General features: G+C 55.9%; 2 protein-coding genes and 1 pseudogene across 12 annotated transcripts in view; 1 reads left to right on the forward strand and 2 right to left on the reverse strand.

The window, feature by feature from the left end:
• Positions 1-2,173, forward strand: part of SAMD11 (sterile alpha motif domain containing 11) — a 53,340-nt gene extending 51,167 nt beyond the window's left edge. For 10 of the 11 annotated variants that reach the window (XM_035715907.2, XM_035715906.2, XM_035715904.2 and 7 more), the window contains 5 exons: positions 151-229; positions 354-868; positions 1,086-1,210; positions 1,585-1,695; positions 1,802-2,173. In XM_035715907.2, the coding sequence (XP_035571800.2) occupies positions 151-229; positions 354-868; positions 1,086-1,210; positions 1,585-1,695; positions 1,802-2,047 (1,076 nt within the window). In that variant the 3' untranslated portion in view covers positions 2,048-2,173. The remainder of the gene's footprint in view (positions 1-150; positions 230-353; positions 869-1,085; positions 1,211-1,584; positions 1,696-1,801) is intronic. The other variant, XM_025427613.3, reaches the window with a different exon arrangement.
• Positions 2,174-2,695: 522 nt separating this feature from the next.
• On the reverse strand, positions 2,696-16,104 carry NOC2L (NOC2 like nucleolar associated transcriptional repressor). Its single transcript, XM_049110446.1, is given in 20 exon segments — positions 2,696-2,802; positions 3,108-3,171; positions 3,580-3,738; positions 4,614-4,727; positions 4,838-4,981; positions 6,239-6,340; positions 6,718-6,831; positions 8,459-8,469; positions 8,472-8,569; positions 9,419-9,558; positions 9,827-10,015; positions 10,735-10,848; positions 11,249-11,359; positions 11,488-11,566; positions 12,375-12,465; positions 12,552-12,672; positions 13,348-13,470; positions 13,560-13,734; positions 15,682-15,834; positions 15,985-16,104. Coding segments are annotated over 20 exon segments (2,235 nt in total). The 5' UTR covers positions 16,011-16,104.
• On the reverse strand, positions 14,723-15,064 carry LOC112647038 (40S ribosomal protein S29-like; annotated as a pseudogene).
• Positions 16,105-16,160: the final 56 nt, after the last annotated feature.

Genomic DNA, 16,160 nt, shown 5'->3' on the forward strand with positions numbered 1-16,160 from the left:
TGTCCGTGCGGGTGCATCCGGGTTTGCTGGTGCCCGGCCGCGTTCGGAGCACCCCGCCCCTCCCCGTTGAAGCCAAGGACAGACAGGTGGGCATGGGTGGCCCTAGATCACTCGGCCACCTGGCCTCGTGGTCTGTCCCCTTCCCACCAGGTTACGGGTTCCTGCCCCCTGCCCAGGCGGAGATGCTTGCCCGGCAGCAGGAGCTCCTGCGGAAGCAAAACCTGGCCCGGTAAGCGCCTAAGCGCCGTGGCGGCGAGGTAGGGGGTGGAAGAAGGGGGAGAGGGGGAGGTGGCGGCCGCGGCGTCACTGCCCAACTACCTGACCCCCGCTACTGTCTGCTCTTCCTGGTCCAGGCTGGAGATGTCGGCAGAGCTGCTGCGTCAGAAGGAGCTGGAGAGCGCGCACCGCCCGCAGCTGCTGGCGCCCGAAGCCGCCCTGCGCCCGTCCGATGGCGCCGAGGAGTTGCAGCGGCGCGGGGCCATGCTGGTGCTGAGACACAGCTCTGCGCCGCTGCTGGCCCTGCCCCCCCAGGGACCCCCAGGCCCCGGCCCCCCGACCCCTCCCCGGGAGCCTGTCCGCCGAGCCCCTCGGAAGGGGGGCCCCAGCCCTGCCTCAGCCCACTCCAGTGAGTCCAAGGAGACCACGGGGGCTGGGCTCTGGGCACAAGATGGCTCTGAGGATGAGCCCCCCAAGGATTCAGAAGGAGAGGACTCTGAGATGGTGGCTGCTGGGGGCCAGGGCCCCAACCTGGGCCAAGCCCCAACTGGAAGGGCCAGCCCTGAAGGGAAGGGGCTTCTCTCAGGGTCCATGCTGCCCCCTCCACTGCCCCTGGGCTTACCCTACGCCGTCAGCCCCTACTTCCACACAGGTGGGCATACCCCCCTCCATGCTTTAGATCTCCATGGGGTGGAAGGAAACCCAGTCCCACCACCGCCTGGGGTCTTAGGGAGGGTGTCCATGGGGAGAAAAAAAAAACCCTTTTATCAGTTCATCTCTGAACAATTTGGGCAAAAGGCCAACCAACAGGGGTGGGTGCGTAGGAAAGAGCTGGCCATAGCCCTAGTAATACCAACCCCCCAAACCAGGCACCATGGGGGGACTCTTCATGGATGGGGAGGAGGCCACAGCCCCTGAAGACCTCAGCAAGTGGACAGTGGACGATGTCTGCAGCTTTGTGGGGGGCCTGTCTGGCTGCGGAGAATATGCACCGGTGAGGGAGCAGGAGTGGACACACCTTTTTTGAGATGGCTCTGAGTTCTCCATTCCCCAATGCCTCTTCCCACCCAAAATCTCCCTTCCTCAAAAGCAGTGTGTAGGGAGGGAGAAGGATGCTTTGCATGTTCTCCCTGCACTCCATGTCAATGCTTCTGCCTCCAACAATGGTATGTGCCCAAGACAAAGGTCTTCCTTTCATTTACAAGTTTTTCTAGCAAACTAGCTTCTCTTGGCCCTGTTCTCTCTGGAAAACCTTGGGCCAACCCCAGGCATTTAGCCCTTGGTGGGCTGGAGGGACCCAGCATGGTGGGCAGGCGCTGGTCCCAGCACTCAGGCCCTGATATTCCCCCCCCCCCCCCCGTCCCTCAGGTCTTCAGAGAACAAGGAATTGATGGGGAGACCTTGCCCCTGCTGACAGAGGAGCACCTCCTGACCACCATGGGGCTGAAGCTAGGGCCTGCTCTCAAGATCCGGGCCCAGGTGAGTCTCATCTGGGACCAGTTGTTTCCAGACAATGGTGGGTCAGCACAAAGGCTCTTTATGGCTGCAAGCCAACAGGCCCCCACCCAGGCCCATCTCTCCACAGGTGGCCAAGCGCCTAGGCCGAGTCTTCTACATGGCCAGCTTCCCTGTGGCTTTGCCGCTGCAGCCACCAACACTGCGGGCCCCAGAGCGGGAGCTCACCTCTGGGGAGCAGTCCCTGTCCCCAACGATGGCCCCCTCCCCCTATGCAGGTGGCCACCCCCCTGCTGGCCGAGCCTCACCTAAGCAAGAGAATGGAACTGTGGCTCTGCTCCCAGGGCCTGCAGACCCTCCCCAGCCTCTGTGCTGAACTGGTGGGTGAGCCACCTTGATCCTGAAGCCCTTCAGTGCCAGCAGCTCTGATGCAAAACACCCACCCTACTGCATAATTTTGTTTTGGCTTTGGATGCAAAAACACAAGTTTTTAAACGGAAAATGTGACTTAAGAGGAAAAATTTCTAGAACTTTCTAGGGGTGGCAGTAGAGCCAGGTACAGAGAGCCCGGGGACTCTGCATCCTGGGTACCTGCAGACAAAAACCAAAGAATGACAAAGGAAGGAGAGGAGGCATGTCAGGCCACCCTGGCCTTGGCCTTGCCTATTAGCTCTGTCTGGGACTGGGACTGCTCTTCTCCAGGGTTTCAGCAGCCTGCCATTGGGTGAGAGGTTAGGGCAGGGTCCCACTCCAGCTTCTCTCAACTGTGGGGTGCAGTGGTAGACAGATTCTACAGTGCTGGTTTCTATCCCCATAGCCACCCCTCCAGGGATCTGCACAGGGTTCAGTACTTTCTGGTCTTTCATGTTGTAAAAACAGCCCCATCCACCATCTACTGCCCTTACCCCATGGCACGCGTCCTGCCTGACCTCTGGGCCAGCCAAGAAGCCACATTCCCCCCCGACTGCCTGATGAGGTAGGAACACTGCACAGCAGTTCCCACAGGTCCCCAGGCTGGCACCCCTCAGTCCTCCTCAGACAGCTGGAGATCCTGCAACTCATCCTCTGGTCCCTGGGCCAGCCGCCACAGCTCCTGGTCATCCAGGCCCACCTCTGTGTCTGGGCTTCCATCTGCAGGAAAAGACCGAGGCTACATAAATTCTGCTTTATCGGGAAGAAGCCAGCCTTAGAGATTACTCATCACTAATTAATCACAGTCCTAATTAATTTATTGGTGCTGCTGTTACTGGCTGCCAGAGCCAGTGGGAACAGAGCAGCTGGCCTGGCATCCCCAAGGAGGGGTGTGGGCCCAGCCTAGAGCCATACTCCCACCCAATGGCCCTGCCTATCCACTCACCTAAGCCCATGACAGCCTTGGGCTCCTGGAAAGATTCAAAGGGCCACAGCACCACTCCTCACCTCCAGGAAACACTCACCTTTTGAACTGCTGACTTCTTGGCTGCTACAGCTGCCATCTTCTTCATCTTCCTCATCTTCTTCCTCTTCTCCTCCTCCTCCTCCTTTACCCTCTGCCAAGCTCCTGGGGACCCAGGCTTCCCTGGGGACCAAGGAAAAAGAGCCCATGGGAGTAGACCCACCAGCTAATGCATACTAGGTGCAGCTAATGCGGGAGGGTGGGGCAAGCTCACAACCCCACACCCACCCATCTTCTCCTCAGGCCACCTTTGGGCAGGTGGAGAGGATTCACAAGTTCCCAGCAAGGAGTGGGAGCAAGGGAACAAGGTCTGGGGACACATGTCCTAATTCCAGGAGGCCCTCACCCCAAGACAAGCAGAATTGGTGGTAGGAGGGGCATAGCAAAAGTGAGCAGTGAGGTGGGAGCCAGCGCCCGCTCTCCTGGTTCCAGGAGGTGTGCAAGGAAGCCTTCTAAGTCCGCCTTCCCCTTACCCAGAAAGAGCTCAGGACCCTACCTCTCTCTGAGAAGTCCACAGTACTATCTTCCTCATCACTGTGCAGATCAAAGAGGTCTTTAAATTCCACTCTGTCTTCATTCTTACGGTCTCCCACCTTCCGCCGCTTTATCACTGGCAAGTTCAAATCTTCCAGCTGGAAGGATCCAGAACCAGAGCAGGAGATGAGGGTGGTCAAGGTGGCTCTGAGAGCCTACGCTAGCCCAGTCCCCAACTTGTCCTGTCTTAGCCCTAGGCCTGACCTCCATCTTAAGGCTTAGCCCACAACCACAGCAAGAACCCTGACCACAACTACGGTCTTCCTCTCCCTCACATTCCCAAAGACCAACTCTATCCAAACCCACCGTCCCATTCCCTTGTTCCCTTTAAGCCTTGCCTCCCAACCGGTCCTCCACTTTTTATAGCCAACTCTTGGTCGGCATCACCAGGTAGGACTCCTGGACAGCTGTCCTGCTAGGCAGGTGAGGAGGCTCCAGCCACACACTGGCTGAAGACCAGCTGCAATCCCTCCCTTTTCTAGCTCCCAGAAATAGCAAACATCAGCACAAGGACACAGTCACAGGCATGCCACTCAGCATGAAGCTGTTCCCTCAAGTCACACTGTCCCACACAGGCCAGGCCCAGACTTATAGAGGCATAGCCCCTCCTACACCTCCTTTCCCACCCTCCTGTTGTCCACGGGCTGGCCTGGGTAACAGGGTCAGTCCAGCCACTCCCACCCCCCAAGTCCCTAGCCAGTCCAGCCTCCAGTGACCTCCTGCTGAAGGCCCTAAGAGAAGCCCCCCGATTACTCTGCTCGGCACAACATCTGTCCCTTCAGAGCAGCCACAGGACAGGCTGCAGCTGGGAACAGGCCCCAACCATCAGCTGACCTCATCCCTGGCACTGTCCCTTCCCACAAGCCGCCTTCCCCAGTCTGGTCTTAAAGATACAGCCAGAGAGCTAGATCTTTATCTTCAAACAAACCAGTGGTGATGCCCACCCCCCAGCAAACATTCCCTGCAGACATACCCGCTCTTTGCCACTGATCTCCAGCTGGATCTCTCGCTCCCTCAGCTTCCGCCACTGGTTGTAGTATTTGGTGAGAGGGGTTCCCTCCTCTCGGGTCTGCTTCTCCCAGGTATCCTGTGGGGAGAGGATCAGGATCATGTCCCATTCTGCACAAACCTCCAAAGCCCAGCTCTGTGCTGACTGGTGCCCTCAGGCAATGCCGCCTTCCCCAGCTCCCAACTCACCACTGCATGCAGGTCAGCCACACTGAAGGAGGCCCCCTGGCGGCGGCTGCAGATGTACTCCGCATTTTCCTGCACCTTCTCCAGCAGCTGGCGCAGCTGCCTGCAGTAGTTGGCCACCTTGCACTCACGGAGGAAGGATTTCAGCTGCAGAAGGGAGGGAGGGCTCAGTCAAGGTCCAGATGCAGGGATGCTCTGCACCACACCATCTGCCAGGGTCACACAGGACCCCAAGGAGATAATGGAGAAGCAGGAAACATGGGTTCGTGTGTCTCACGGCCCTAGTGCACATGTCCTGGCACCCTAGCCAGGAGTGCTAGTGCACACACCTGGGGAGTGAGGCCCAAGTGCACACACCAGAATGTGAGAGGCAGGGGCCACATGAGCTCTGTTGCCTGGGCCTGTGATAGCTGGAGAGCAGATGGCCCATCCCACAGGCCATGCAGAGGCATGGGTGGCAGCAGTGGGGCAGCATGGGTCTACACTCCAGGTCAAATCCCACCTTTGGCCTGTCTCTGTAAATAAAGTTGTATTTGTACATGTCCATACTCATTTACTTACGTGTTTCTGTGGGGGTTTTGTATATCAACGGGGAGACCTGAGCAGTTACGAGAAATCAAGTGACTGTAAAGTCTTGAATACTTATCATTTGACTCTACCAAAACAGTTTGCTGAGCCTTGTTCCAGACTATGATCCCTGGACCTAGAGTCCAGAAATAAAGCCTTGCACTCAGCCACACCCATGTCTGGATGGGGCTCTGAGCCAGGTGAGCAGCCCCACCCCTACTCACTAAGCAGACCTACAATTGTGGGGGCTGGTTCTGCCCACCAGGGTCAGACAGGGACAGGCTGTGCCACCTGACCCGTCCTATGACAGGCACCTGCCCTTTAAGATGGGAAACATCTGGTCTAAAAGCAAATGGACACTCCCAGAGAGGCCCAGAAGGGACTTCTGAGAGAAGGGACGCCTACTCCACTCTTGTATCACCTGAAGGAAAGTTGAGACAGGGTCTGTGATGGGGCTGACTGGGCTTCCACCCAGGGCCACCTGGGAAAGCCTAGAGTCAGGAAACCAGTCTGACTCGGCCCACTCCAGCCCAACTACCCCTAGGGTAGACCTCTTAGCCAGTCTGGTCCCTGGACTATGGCAGACCTGGGGTGGAGCTGGCAAGTCCTAGGGCCCCTGCTGACTTACCTGGGCCAGCCCCACCCCTAAAGATCCACACCCCTATGTTCGTACTTCCCATGTTGAGGCAGTGCCAACATGGAGGCCTCAGGTTAGACTCTGCTCCTGGCCCCTTACGTAAATGGGGAGCCGAGCCCACTAAGACAGTCTAGCCTGCTAACAAAGCAGGCCATCTAGTGATCTGGGCAGGGAAGGGGGAACCAGACAGTGGTACACACCTGCAGCACGGCAGGCAGTGCTAGTTCAGGGAATGCAATGCTGTGGGCCTGGCTGTGCAGGTACTCCAGGATGAGGTCATACAGCTGCTCCACCAGGCCATCCTGAGACAGCAGGGAAGAAAGGGGAATGTCAGGGGAGACGGAAGCTCAGTGACCTTCCAAAGCAGGCCAGTATGTCAGCTCACTCTCCAGGGTGGAAATCAGAGGATGTGACTCCACAGCCTCCCCACAAGCCACACTCACACTGAGTGTGTGAGCCACTGAGTGTGGCTGAGGCCAGGGAACACTGCTTTCTCCACCCCAAGACACCCATGAAGATCCACACAAATTCTGGAGGGCAGTGAGCTCCCTCGTGTCCACACACCTCTAACTGCTGTCACCCCATACACAGACCCTAATGCCCTATGACATCTACCTGTGACCTCTACCCAAGGCATTTCTCCAAGCCCCTCCACAGAAGGCCTGGAGGCTGGCCTCACCCGGTATGCCTTCTCCTGCAGGTTGACTTTGGACAGCTTCAGGATCACCATGAAGTTGATGGGCTTGGAGCTCATGCGCCCTGGCCTCCTGTTGAAGTCGACCTGCTGGAAAACCTGTCCCAAGGCCACATCAGCTTGGCCTGCTGTAGCTCATGCCCCACTATACCGCACACTCCACCCATACACTGGTTCCTTAGGGACCCATTTTGGAACCAGGGACAAGCAGCCATATGCAGCGCCAGTCCTGTGGCCCCACAGACTCCCTGCCTTCCAGAGCTCTGGCCTCCAAGGGAATCACTTCATTCCACAGTGGAGTTCTCTGGAATGAAGTGGGACCGATGGGGGCAGGAATAGGAGCACACACACCCTGACTCTCTCCTAAAACTAAACCAAGAAACTTTAAGCATCAGTGTCAGGAGATCATTCCTGTACACACAGCCACTGTCACTACAACATCCTCATCCATGACTGCATCCCTGAGGTCTGGTGCCAACCCCAGGGCTGCATCCCTGGGAGTAACACACCAACGGACAGGGGGTCTCCGATAAAGCCCTAAAGAGCTTCCACTCCCTCACCCTCAAGAGACCACAAGCTGCATTCACCGACCTCCGCCCTTGGAGAAGCCCACCCTCAGGTCCAAAGGCTGAAGGCTGCCCTGTGGCAGCAGAGTGGGAGCCATACCTGGCCCCTCCTCACCACCCTCTCACAGGGGTGATCCAGGATGTTGTTCTGAGGGGGAACAGGTAGCTGATGCTGAAGATACCAGAGCCGGGATGAGGTTTCCCAGCTGGGCTCAGCACAACCCCGGACAGAAAGCACTGTAACTGTTGTAACAACAAAGTGTTTTCCTAGGGGGGGCACTGCCCTTTCTCTATTTCTCTAGCCTGACTGCTCTCAACCCCCTTTCCACCCACCCAGGAAGGGAAAGGCAGAAATTCCCTGGAGGCAGAGAGCTTTGCTTCAGCCTCTGTAACTTGTTTTCTCTGGAAAGGAGAGGCCTACATGCCTGGGGGTCAAAAGGACATGCCAAGTAGGGCTGAGGCACACAGAGGCCGGGATCAGTACAAAAGCCAAGTAAAATTAAAAGAAGAAATCAGAATAGGAACCCTCTGGAGACTGCTTTCTCTCCCCTACCTGGTAAGGAGACACAAAGAACAGCCCTGGCTACACTGAGCCCACCCCTATCCAGCCCATGTGGTGAACAGGGACACTAACACCTCTCTAGGTCTAGAGTGGGCTGGGGCCTAACCCCTAGTGGATTTCTGGGCTTTAGTCCACAACCTTTCCCTACCTGAGCTATATGCACGTGTGGGCATACAAGGACACACTCACATGTGTGTACACGCAGATCAACGCATACACACAGATGCACACAGGAGTGTGCAGGAAAAGAAATACAGCTTTGGAATCATTTCTAGGCTTCTGGCCGAGCTCTCCTGCTCACTGTTACAGACCAGAAAGACCCAAGCAGTGTTAAAACCAGCACCCTCAGGCCAGCCCTGCAGAGCAGCCTGTTCTCCCTGCCACTCTGGCCTACCAACACACAGCACCAGCTTGGGCAGGTAGCAAGGCACTGCACTCAACAATGTCCTGACAAAACCTGCTCTACAAATGCAAAAAGCAGCACTCTGGAAGGTTACATGCATCTCAGAACAGATGGTCTCCATACAGCAAGAAGTGCCTCCAAGAACAGCACAGAGGCATTGTACCACCCCACCCCAGGTGACAGGCACCCTCTCACCTCCAGTATGAAGGCAGCACTGGGATGAAGGTGCCAGTGCTCTCCGAGAGCAACGTCAGAGCGCGTACACAGTGCATGCGCAGGGGATAGAAGCGGGCAGTGGGGACCAGCCTGGGGGCACGTGGGAAAGCAGAGGTGAGCAGAGGCCTGGGCCTCAGAGACCCCACAAATCAGCCTCACCCTCCTGACCTGGCTGCCCATGACTCATTCCAACCCTTGGGGTTCTAATCTTAGGAAGGGGCCCTCTTGTCAATTTCTCTCAGAGTCAGAGGGACACCTGCCCTTTCTGATTCCTCTAGACACAACAAAGCAGAACAAAAGGCCCTGACTGAAATTCTAGTCTTAAGGCCCTGCCTCCTCACTATTTCACCGGGATGAGGAAACACCCCAACTGACTTTTCACTTCATTTTAATACAGGATGGTGGCAAAGGGAGATGGTTCGTTCATTCAAGGCTTGCTTTCTTCCCTGCCCCTACTTTCAAAGTCCCCCCTTCAGGAGCTCAGGGGCAATCCCTCCCAGCCAACAAAGGCAGCCACCCAACCACAGGCAGCTCCTCCAATCTCTGTCCCCACTGACCACAGCTTAGTAGTCACAACTGAAATGTGGCACATCATACCAGATATGCTCTGTCCAAGAACCCCATGGTAATAAACCCAAGTTCCTTTCAAATTGCACAGTCTTTCCTACCCAGCATCACCCAGAATGCATGAGTCTGGGGCATTCTCCCATGCAGGGCACTGGGCCACAGACACCACCACCCCCTGTCCTTCCTCAGGCACTGTCAAATAGCAGATCCCAGGGCCCAGGGATTGGCCAGACACTCCTGGGGACTTAGCTCTGCCTGGCCCTCCAGAATGCCTCCCTGCATAGCCCTGACTCTGACCCCCACAACTGCCCGGGTAGCCCTGGCCCTGGCCTCCTCTGGCCCTCAGTGCAGCCCTGCCCACCCCTGACTCACTTGATGCAGCCAATTACCACTTGGGAGAGGGGATAGATCAAGGGCTGGAGAGCTTCACTCGGGCAGACAGTGCTGAGAGCGCGGCACCAGAGGTAGAGGCAGTGCACGAATTGCCAGTTGTACACGGACTGGTAGGTCTCCTGGGCACAGAGGGAAGTCCATCTCCAAATCAGCTCAGGGGTCCTGGAGAGGCCCAGCCCTTCCTCACCCACCCTGTGCACAGGGTCCCAGGTAGCAGCAACACTGTGCCCACCTACCCAAACTCCCCACCCCCCACCCTCAGAGACGTCCCCACCTTCCATCTGTTGCCAAAGCCCCCACCAGCAAGGGCCCTGACCCCACCAGGGTGCTGGGTTGTCTCTCCTAAGAGATGGGAGGCTTCCTCCCCCAACAAGCCCAATCACACACCTTCTTGCGTGTGGTCATGGCATTACGCAGATGGATGGCAAGCTGGCGGATATAGAGGAAGGCGTGCTGATAGGCAATGCCAGTGTCCAGGGCAAGCAGCTCGATCAGGGTCCGCTGCATGAAGTTGATGAAGGGCAGGGTGCTGGGGGAGGTGAATTTGCAGTTCCTCACGTATGTGATGTACATTTGCTGCCAGAAAAGTTGCAGTCAGAGCCACCAGAGCTCCCAGGGCCATATGTACCCACCACTCAGCTCAAAGCCACCACCAGATACTTGGGCCTTTCCCTCAGAGCTACTGCAGGAACCACAGTCTGGCCATGGCCATGTCTGCTGAGACCCCCTCCTCCTATAGCACCTGTTCCTAGGGCCCCCTGCTGCTGCTACTCAGCCTCCACAGGTGTCCACTCACCAATCTCATGTACTAAGTCTGCAGTCCTATAGGGAAGGTGGAGTGTCAAGGAAGCTGCAGCATGAATAACTGCAGGAAGAGGCCAGGACACCACAGAGGGACTGGGGATGAGGGTGGTAAAAAAAGCTCTAGCTATGTGCCAGGCCTATCTGGGAATTTCTAGAGGGACTCCATGTGGGACAGGCCACCCCAGGCTTGCAGGCAGGCAGCAAGGTCCCCATCCCTCTACACACCTGATGTCCTCAGCCACTGAGGAGAGAGCTACGCAGAGCAGTCCATGTGCAGCTCCTGGGGGCCAAGAGTTCCCATCCCTGTCACTGTTCCCAACTTCTCAGGGAGGAAACTATGATGATGGTGTGGGTCATCCCAGGGCCGTGGTGCCAACAAGGGGCGCTGACCACAAAAGCAGCTCCCCAGCCCTCAGGCCAAGACTTTCCACCAGACCCTGATGGACACAGACTCGGAGGCACTGGAGGCAAGAGCCTTGGGCCTGCGTTACCTTGAGGATGGGACTCAGGAAGACTTCCTTCTTGTGCCGGCAGACCCTGACGAGGACCAGGAAGGCCAGTACACGCAATGTCTCTTCACCTGTACTCCACAGGACCACCATCCTCTGCAAAAGGTGTGACATCACTGCCTGCCCCAGCCTCCCCAAGGCTGTCAGAGGCCCCGGTGGTCAAGGCTAGGAGACAGCCCTTCCCAAAGCACCTCAGTAGAGAACCAGTCAGAGCTCAAATAGGGAGTAACAAAAATGTAGAACAGAGCACACTCTTTCCCCACAGCAGTACCACAAAAACATGTTACACACAGATCCAGGAACATACGTTATAAAGAAGAGCATGTCTCACTGCAGTTCTCAGCAGAAACATCAGAAAGCTGCCACCTTACGTGACTGGTCTTGCAACCCCAAGAATAGAGAGCTGATAGAGGCGGAGGCCAAGCAAGGGGCAAGGTGGGGATGGGCGCCGATGCCACCTCCACCCTAACACCAACACGGGAAGGGAACTGCACACCTTGAGCAGCATGCGGCACTGCTTCGGAAAGGTCAAGTAGTACAGCACAGAGCTGCTGATGTGCTGGAGCACAGCTGCCGCTACCGTCGTCTCCGTTATGCAGGCCACCAGCTGGGGAAGCAGAAGAGGTCTATGAGGCCCAACACCCAGTCACATCTGGGCAACAAGGAAGGACCGGACCACCAGATGTGGCCAGGCCTTGTGGGACCCAGCAGGCCCTCTCCCCATTGTAACTGCACCTGTATAACTGAGCTCAGGTAAACCCTGATGTCCAGCCGGAGCTTCCCCCACAGTAGGCTGCTGGACGGCTGCAGCACCCTGCAGAGAGACCAAACCCACCCCATCTGAGTGAACCCTGTTCTCCCAGTGCAACGGTCCCCTTCACACAAAAGCCCATGCCTGGCCAATGCCAGCACCACCTTCCCAAGGTCTGTCAGTTTCCCTGCCCCTTTCAAACAGGGCTACCTCCACCAAGCCATACCCTCCTGATCACTAGTCCAACTCTGGCAGCTTCCACCAAACACAGATCCTCGTGTCCCCAGTTGTGCCACTGCCTCCTGCCTCCCTTACAGGTGGTAACAGCAGGACCCTTCCCTGGTGTCTAGCGCAATCTGACCTTTTGTGCCCTTACTACCTCCTAGTCATGTGGCTCTATGACCCTCCCAGGCAAATATCCCTCCCATTTTACCCATCTGCTGCTCTTCTCTCCCCTCTGAAGACTTTCCATAGCCTCTTCTCAAATTCACCTACTTACAAGCACACACAATGCCCAGAGCAAACAGAAGGAAGTGAACAAAACATTCATTTAAAGAGAGAAAAATAGCAAAGAAAACAGCATCCTGATCTATAAAAGTAGTGGTGCAAAGTCAAGCACACACTCTGGGCCCCAGAAGAATTATGGGTAAGGAATTTACCTTCTCACAAAGAAAAGGAAAAAAAAGACAAAACCACCCAATTGGCCATGAGTGCCCACCCTCTCCCAGGAACTCTGCAAAGGGCCTGGCTCCATCTTCAACATCCTTCCATCCTGGCTGGGTCTAGAGAGGGCCACTATATCACAAAGCCTCTGCCTTCCCTAATGTGGGGGGCCTGACCATGCCCCTCTACCTCCCCTCTTCCCTCTCACCTACTACTGTCCTTGGTGGCTTTTCCAAACAGCAACTTCTGGAGATAGCCAAAGAGATCTCTGATGCAGAAGGTGACCAGGGCGTTGAACACTGCAACAAGGAAACTACAGATGCTATTCACAGGACAAAAGGTAGAACAAAAAGCCACTATCCCACATCCCCTTGCCCCAACTCACCAGCACTGTCCGTGACCTGGAATCTGCTGGCTTCAGCACCTTCCTGGTCTCCTTGGGTGGTGACCACAGCAGCTCGGAATGCCTGCACAACTTCGTGGAACAGCTTTGGAGTGAGGTGCTGCTAAAGGGGTTAAGAGGACCCAGAATGTTGGGGGAGCAACCAGCTGTGTCAGACAGAGTGAGAGGCAACCAGAGTTCCAGAAACCTGCTCTATGAGAGAAAAGCATCCCTTGCCCACATTCTGAGACATAGAGCAGAGGTGGAGGCAGTGTTACGGAGCCACAAGCAAGGAAGAGAAAAAGGAGTCCAGAATCTTCTTGGAAGGGCAGGGAGCCTGGCTCAGGGCCACAGGGGAAAGGCTAAGGGTTCCAGATCTTCATGGTGGCCTGTGACAAGTAGTACCTAGGATTCTCCCTTCCGTCCTTTCCTTTTCTTGCAAAACCAATGCAGAACCCTTCAAAGAAGGGCTCTGGCTCCACTAAGACACAGAAACTATGTTCTGCCCACGATGGCACTCAGGTAACAGGGAGCCTGAGAGAGAAACCGAGAGAGAGAGAGAGCAAGAGCCCCTAGGATCTCTAAACAAAGGAGAGCATGTAATCCTGGAGCCTCTCAGCATAAAGAAAGAACTATGTGAGATTCCCTGGTGCTCAATAGGAGTCCAGCGCCCGTGCTCAGAGACGGGCTCCTCCCACCTACCTCCTCGCAACTGCACAGATCCAAGCGTCTGAAATGAGCCCAGGGCAGATTCCTAAAGTGGGGGGAGTCCAGCTGCCCACCCCATGCCACTTCTCACCTTTGCTGCCTGCTTCCACCTCTCAACCATTGCAAGGGTCACGGGAACAGAATCCCTTTTCTTCCCCTTCAGCCCTCCAGGGACTCCATCCTCATCTGCATCTTCCTCCTCCACACTTGCTTCCTGCACCAGATACAGAGGGCTGGGCTGAAGCAGGATGAAAAGGCCCTAAGTGTGCCCTTGCCCCCACCCAACTCTGCCTAGGCCCTCACTTCCAGCGTGTCTGGCAGAGAGTGGAGCTGTTCTTCTTCATCCTCAGTGGTGTCTGAATCACTAAAGTTCAGCAGGCTCTGGTCGTTCTCCTGCAGGAACTTGTAGAACTCAGGGTCTTTGTCCTTCAGCCGTGAGAGCTGGTCCTTATGCTCAGATGCTTGACCTTTCCGCCGGCTGAGAAAGTGAGTGTCGTCAAAGTACAACAGACAGGCACAGCTCACAGAGATGGGGGAAGTGGGGTGAGGCTTCCTGTCCTCCACACTTAAGCCTCCCAGGCTCCACAGAGAAGCTACGGGGCTTGATCTGCTTGCTCCACAACAACTATCAACAACCAAGGCAGGGGGATTTCCAGGGATAAGTTTTCAGCAGATCCCCCACTCCCCTAAACTCCAGACTTATATACTCAACAGTCTCTCTATATACATTTCAACACCTGTGTTTTTTATTTATTTATTTTATTTATTTATTTATTTACGATAGTCACACACACACACAGAGAGGCAGAGACATAGGCAGAAGGAGAAGCAGGCTCCATGCACCGGGAGCCTGACGTGGGATTCGATCCTGGGTCTCCAGGATCGCGCCCTGGGCCAAAGGCAGGCGCTAAACCGCTGCGCCACCCAGGGATCCCAACACCTGTGTTTCAACCCCATCACATCCAACACCAAACTTGTGGTTCTCCCAAACTTGCTCTGCCAGCACCCTGCTCCATCTCAGGTGCTGGTAATCTTGCCTTTCCAGGGACTCAAGGGAAGACAAGCTCTATCTTTCATACCCAGCATGCAAAGTGCCACGATATCTCATCAGTAAAAAAAAAAAATCCTTCAAATTCCCTCATGTTTCCTCCTAAACCAGCACCATCTCTCAAGTGTCCCAATTACCATAGTTTCTGTCTCCCTATCTCGGTACTGACCATCTCCAACCTATTCTCAAAACACCCCTTTGTGTTGTGTCCTGTGACATCACTTCACAGGTTTAAACCCTGAGATAACTTCCCATTTTACCTGCACGTCTTACAGATGACCTGCGAGATCTGACTCGATCACCATCTCTCCAGGTTCCTCTTCTACTACTCTTCCTCCCACTTCTCAGACACACACTTCTGTGCAGACCTACCCCCACCTTAGGAGCTTGGCTGTTCCTTTTTTTTTTTTTTTTTTTGCATAATTGGAGTGTTTTTATTTTATGTACAATGAGTCGGCATCAAAGTAGGTATCTTGGACATCTGCAGTTAAGGTAGGTATCTTGGATGACCCATTCAAGGAAGTTCACTTAATCCAACTTAATGAAGCCTATATCCTTGGCATACTGACGGAAACACTGGCGGCACATGTTGAGGCTGTATTTCCGGATCAGACCGTGCCAGTCCGAACAGACGGCAAGAACGAGAGCCCTGGCCTAACTTCCTCGGGTGGCTCCAGTAGAGCTGCTGGTGACCCATCTTGCTCTTTCGGATGCAACGAGGCAAAAGCAGCTTGGCCGTTCCTGATCCGTGAAACACCAAAGCATTCTTCCCCTGTGTGGCTTCCAAAACCCCTCAGGATTCTGTTCAGTGAGCATCTCCTCCAAGGGCCGCCTCCACCAAACACAACAGGCGCCCCCAACGTGCTCCCTACTCACCTAACCCCTCGTGTTATTCTTCGCTGTTTGCCACACTTATCTCTTCTAACCTACGATACCTATGATTCACCCGAATCATAGGTGAATGCCTGAGCTCTTCCAAACATTGCTATTCACTAACACATGCCCACCACCTAAAATAAGGTTTGCCGGGCGCCCGGGGAGGCTCAGTTAAGTCTCCGACTCTTGCCTTCGACTCGGATGGTGCTCTCAGGGTAGATAGAGGGCTCGGCGCTCTCAAGCAGGGAGTCGACCTGAGAGTCTCTCTTCCTCTCCCTCCGCGCCGCCTCCCGCCCCCCCCCCCCGCGCTCTCTCAATTTTTTAAAAAAGTAACAAAAAACGCTCGTCCGCGAACAAGACCTCAGCAAACGCTGGATGAGGGAATGAATAAGCCCAAGGGTCTGGGCTGGGGGAGGGGGTCGGAGGTCAACATTCATGCGATGGGGTGGGCCAGGAGAAGGGCTTGCTTTACGGACGTGCCACCGGAGCCGCTCCCCTCACCTGGACCAGGGGCTCCCGCCCAGCCCATCCAGGCTCCGGTCGGCTCCACACGCGGCCCGCGTCTCTACTTCTGGGGCTCCTTCGGGCTCCGACTCAGACTCAGAATCAAAGCCCGAAGCCAAGAACTCGTCCACCGTCAGTTCTGCCAGGCGCCTGCAGGTTACAACGCCGGTGTCAGGACTCCCCGCCATCCCGGTTTGCCCCAGCCTTGCTGCCCCAGGAACACGGAGACGCTCAATCAGAGCCTCTTTGGATATAAGCACCCACCGGAAGGCCGAATTGGTCCTCAGACCCCCAGCTTACCGCTTTCTACCCCGCGCCGCCGCCATTACTGCAAGCCCGCAGCGTGGGCCCCACTTCCGGCCCCAGAATGCTGTGCGTTAGCCGCACTTCCTCCGGGCCGGCCCCGCCCCCGGCCCCGCCCCACCGCGCCCCACTGGTGGCTCTAAGTTTCTCCAATCGTGACTCGGGCGGCATCC

Source organism: Canis lupus, chromosome 5 (genome assembly GCF_003254725.2).
Source record: "Canis lupus dingo isolate Sandy chromosome 5, ASM325472v2, whole genome shotgun sequence".
In the NCBI taxonomy this organism is placed as follows: Eukaryota; Metazoa; Chordata; class Mammalia; order Carnivora; family Canidae; genus Canis; species Canis lupus.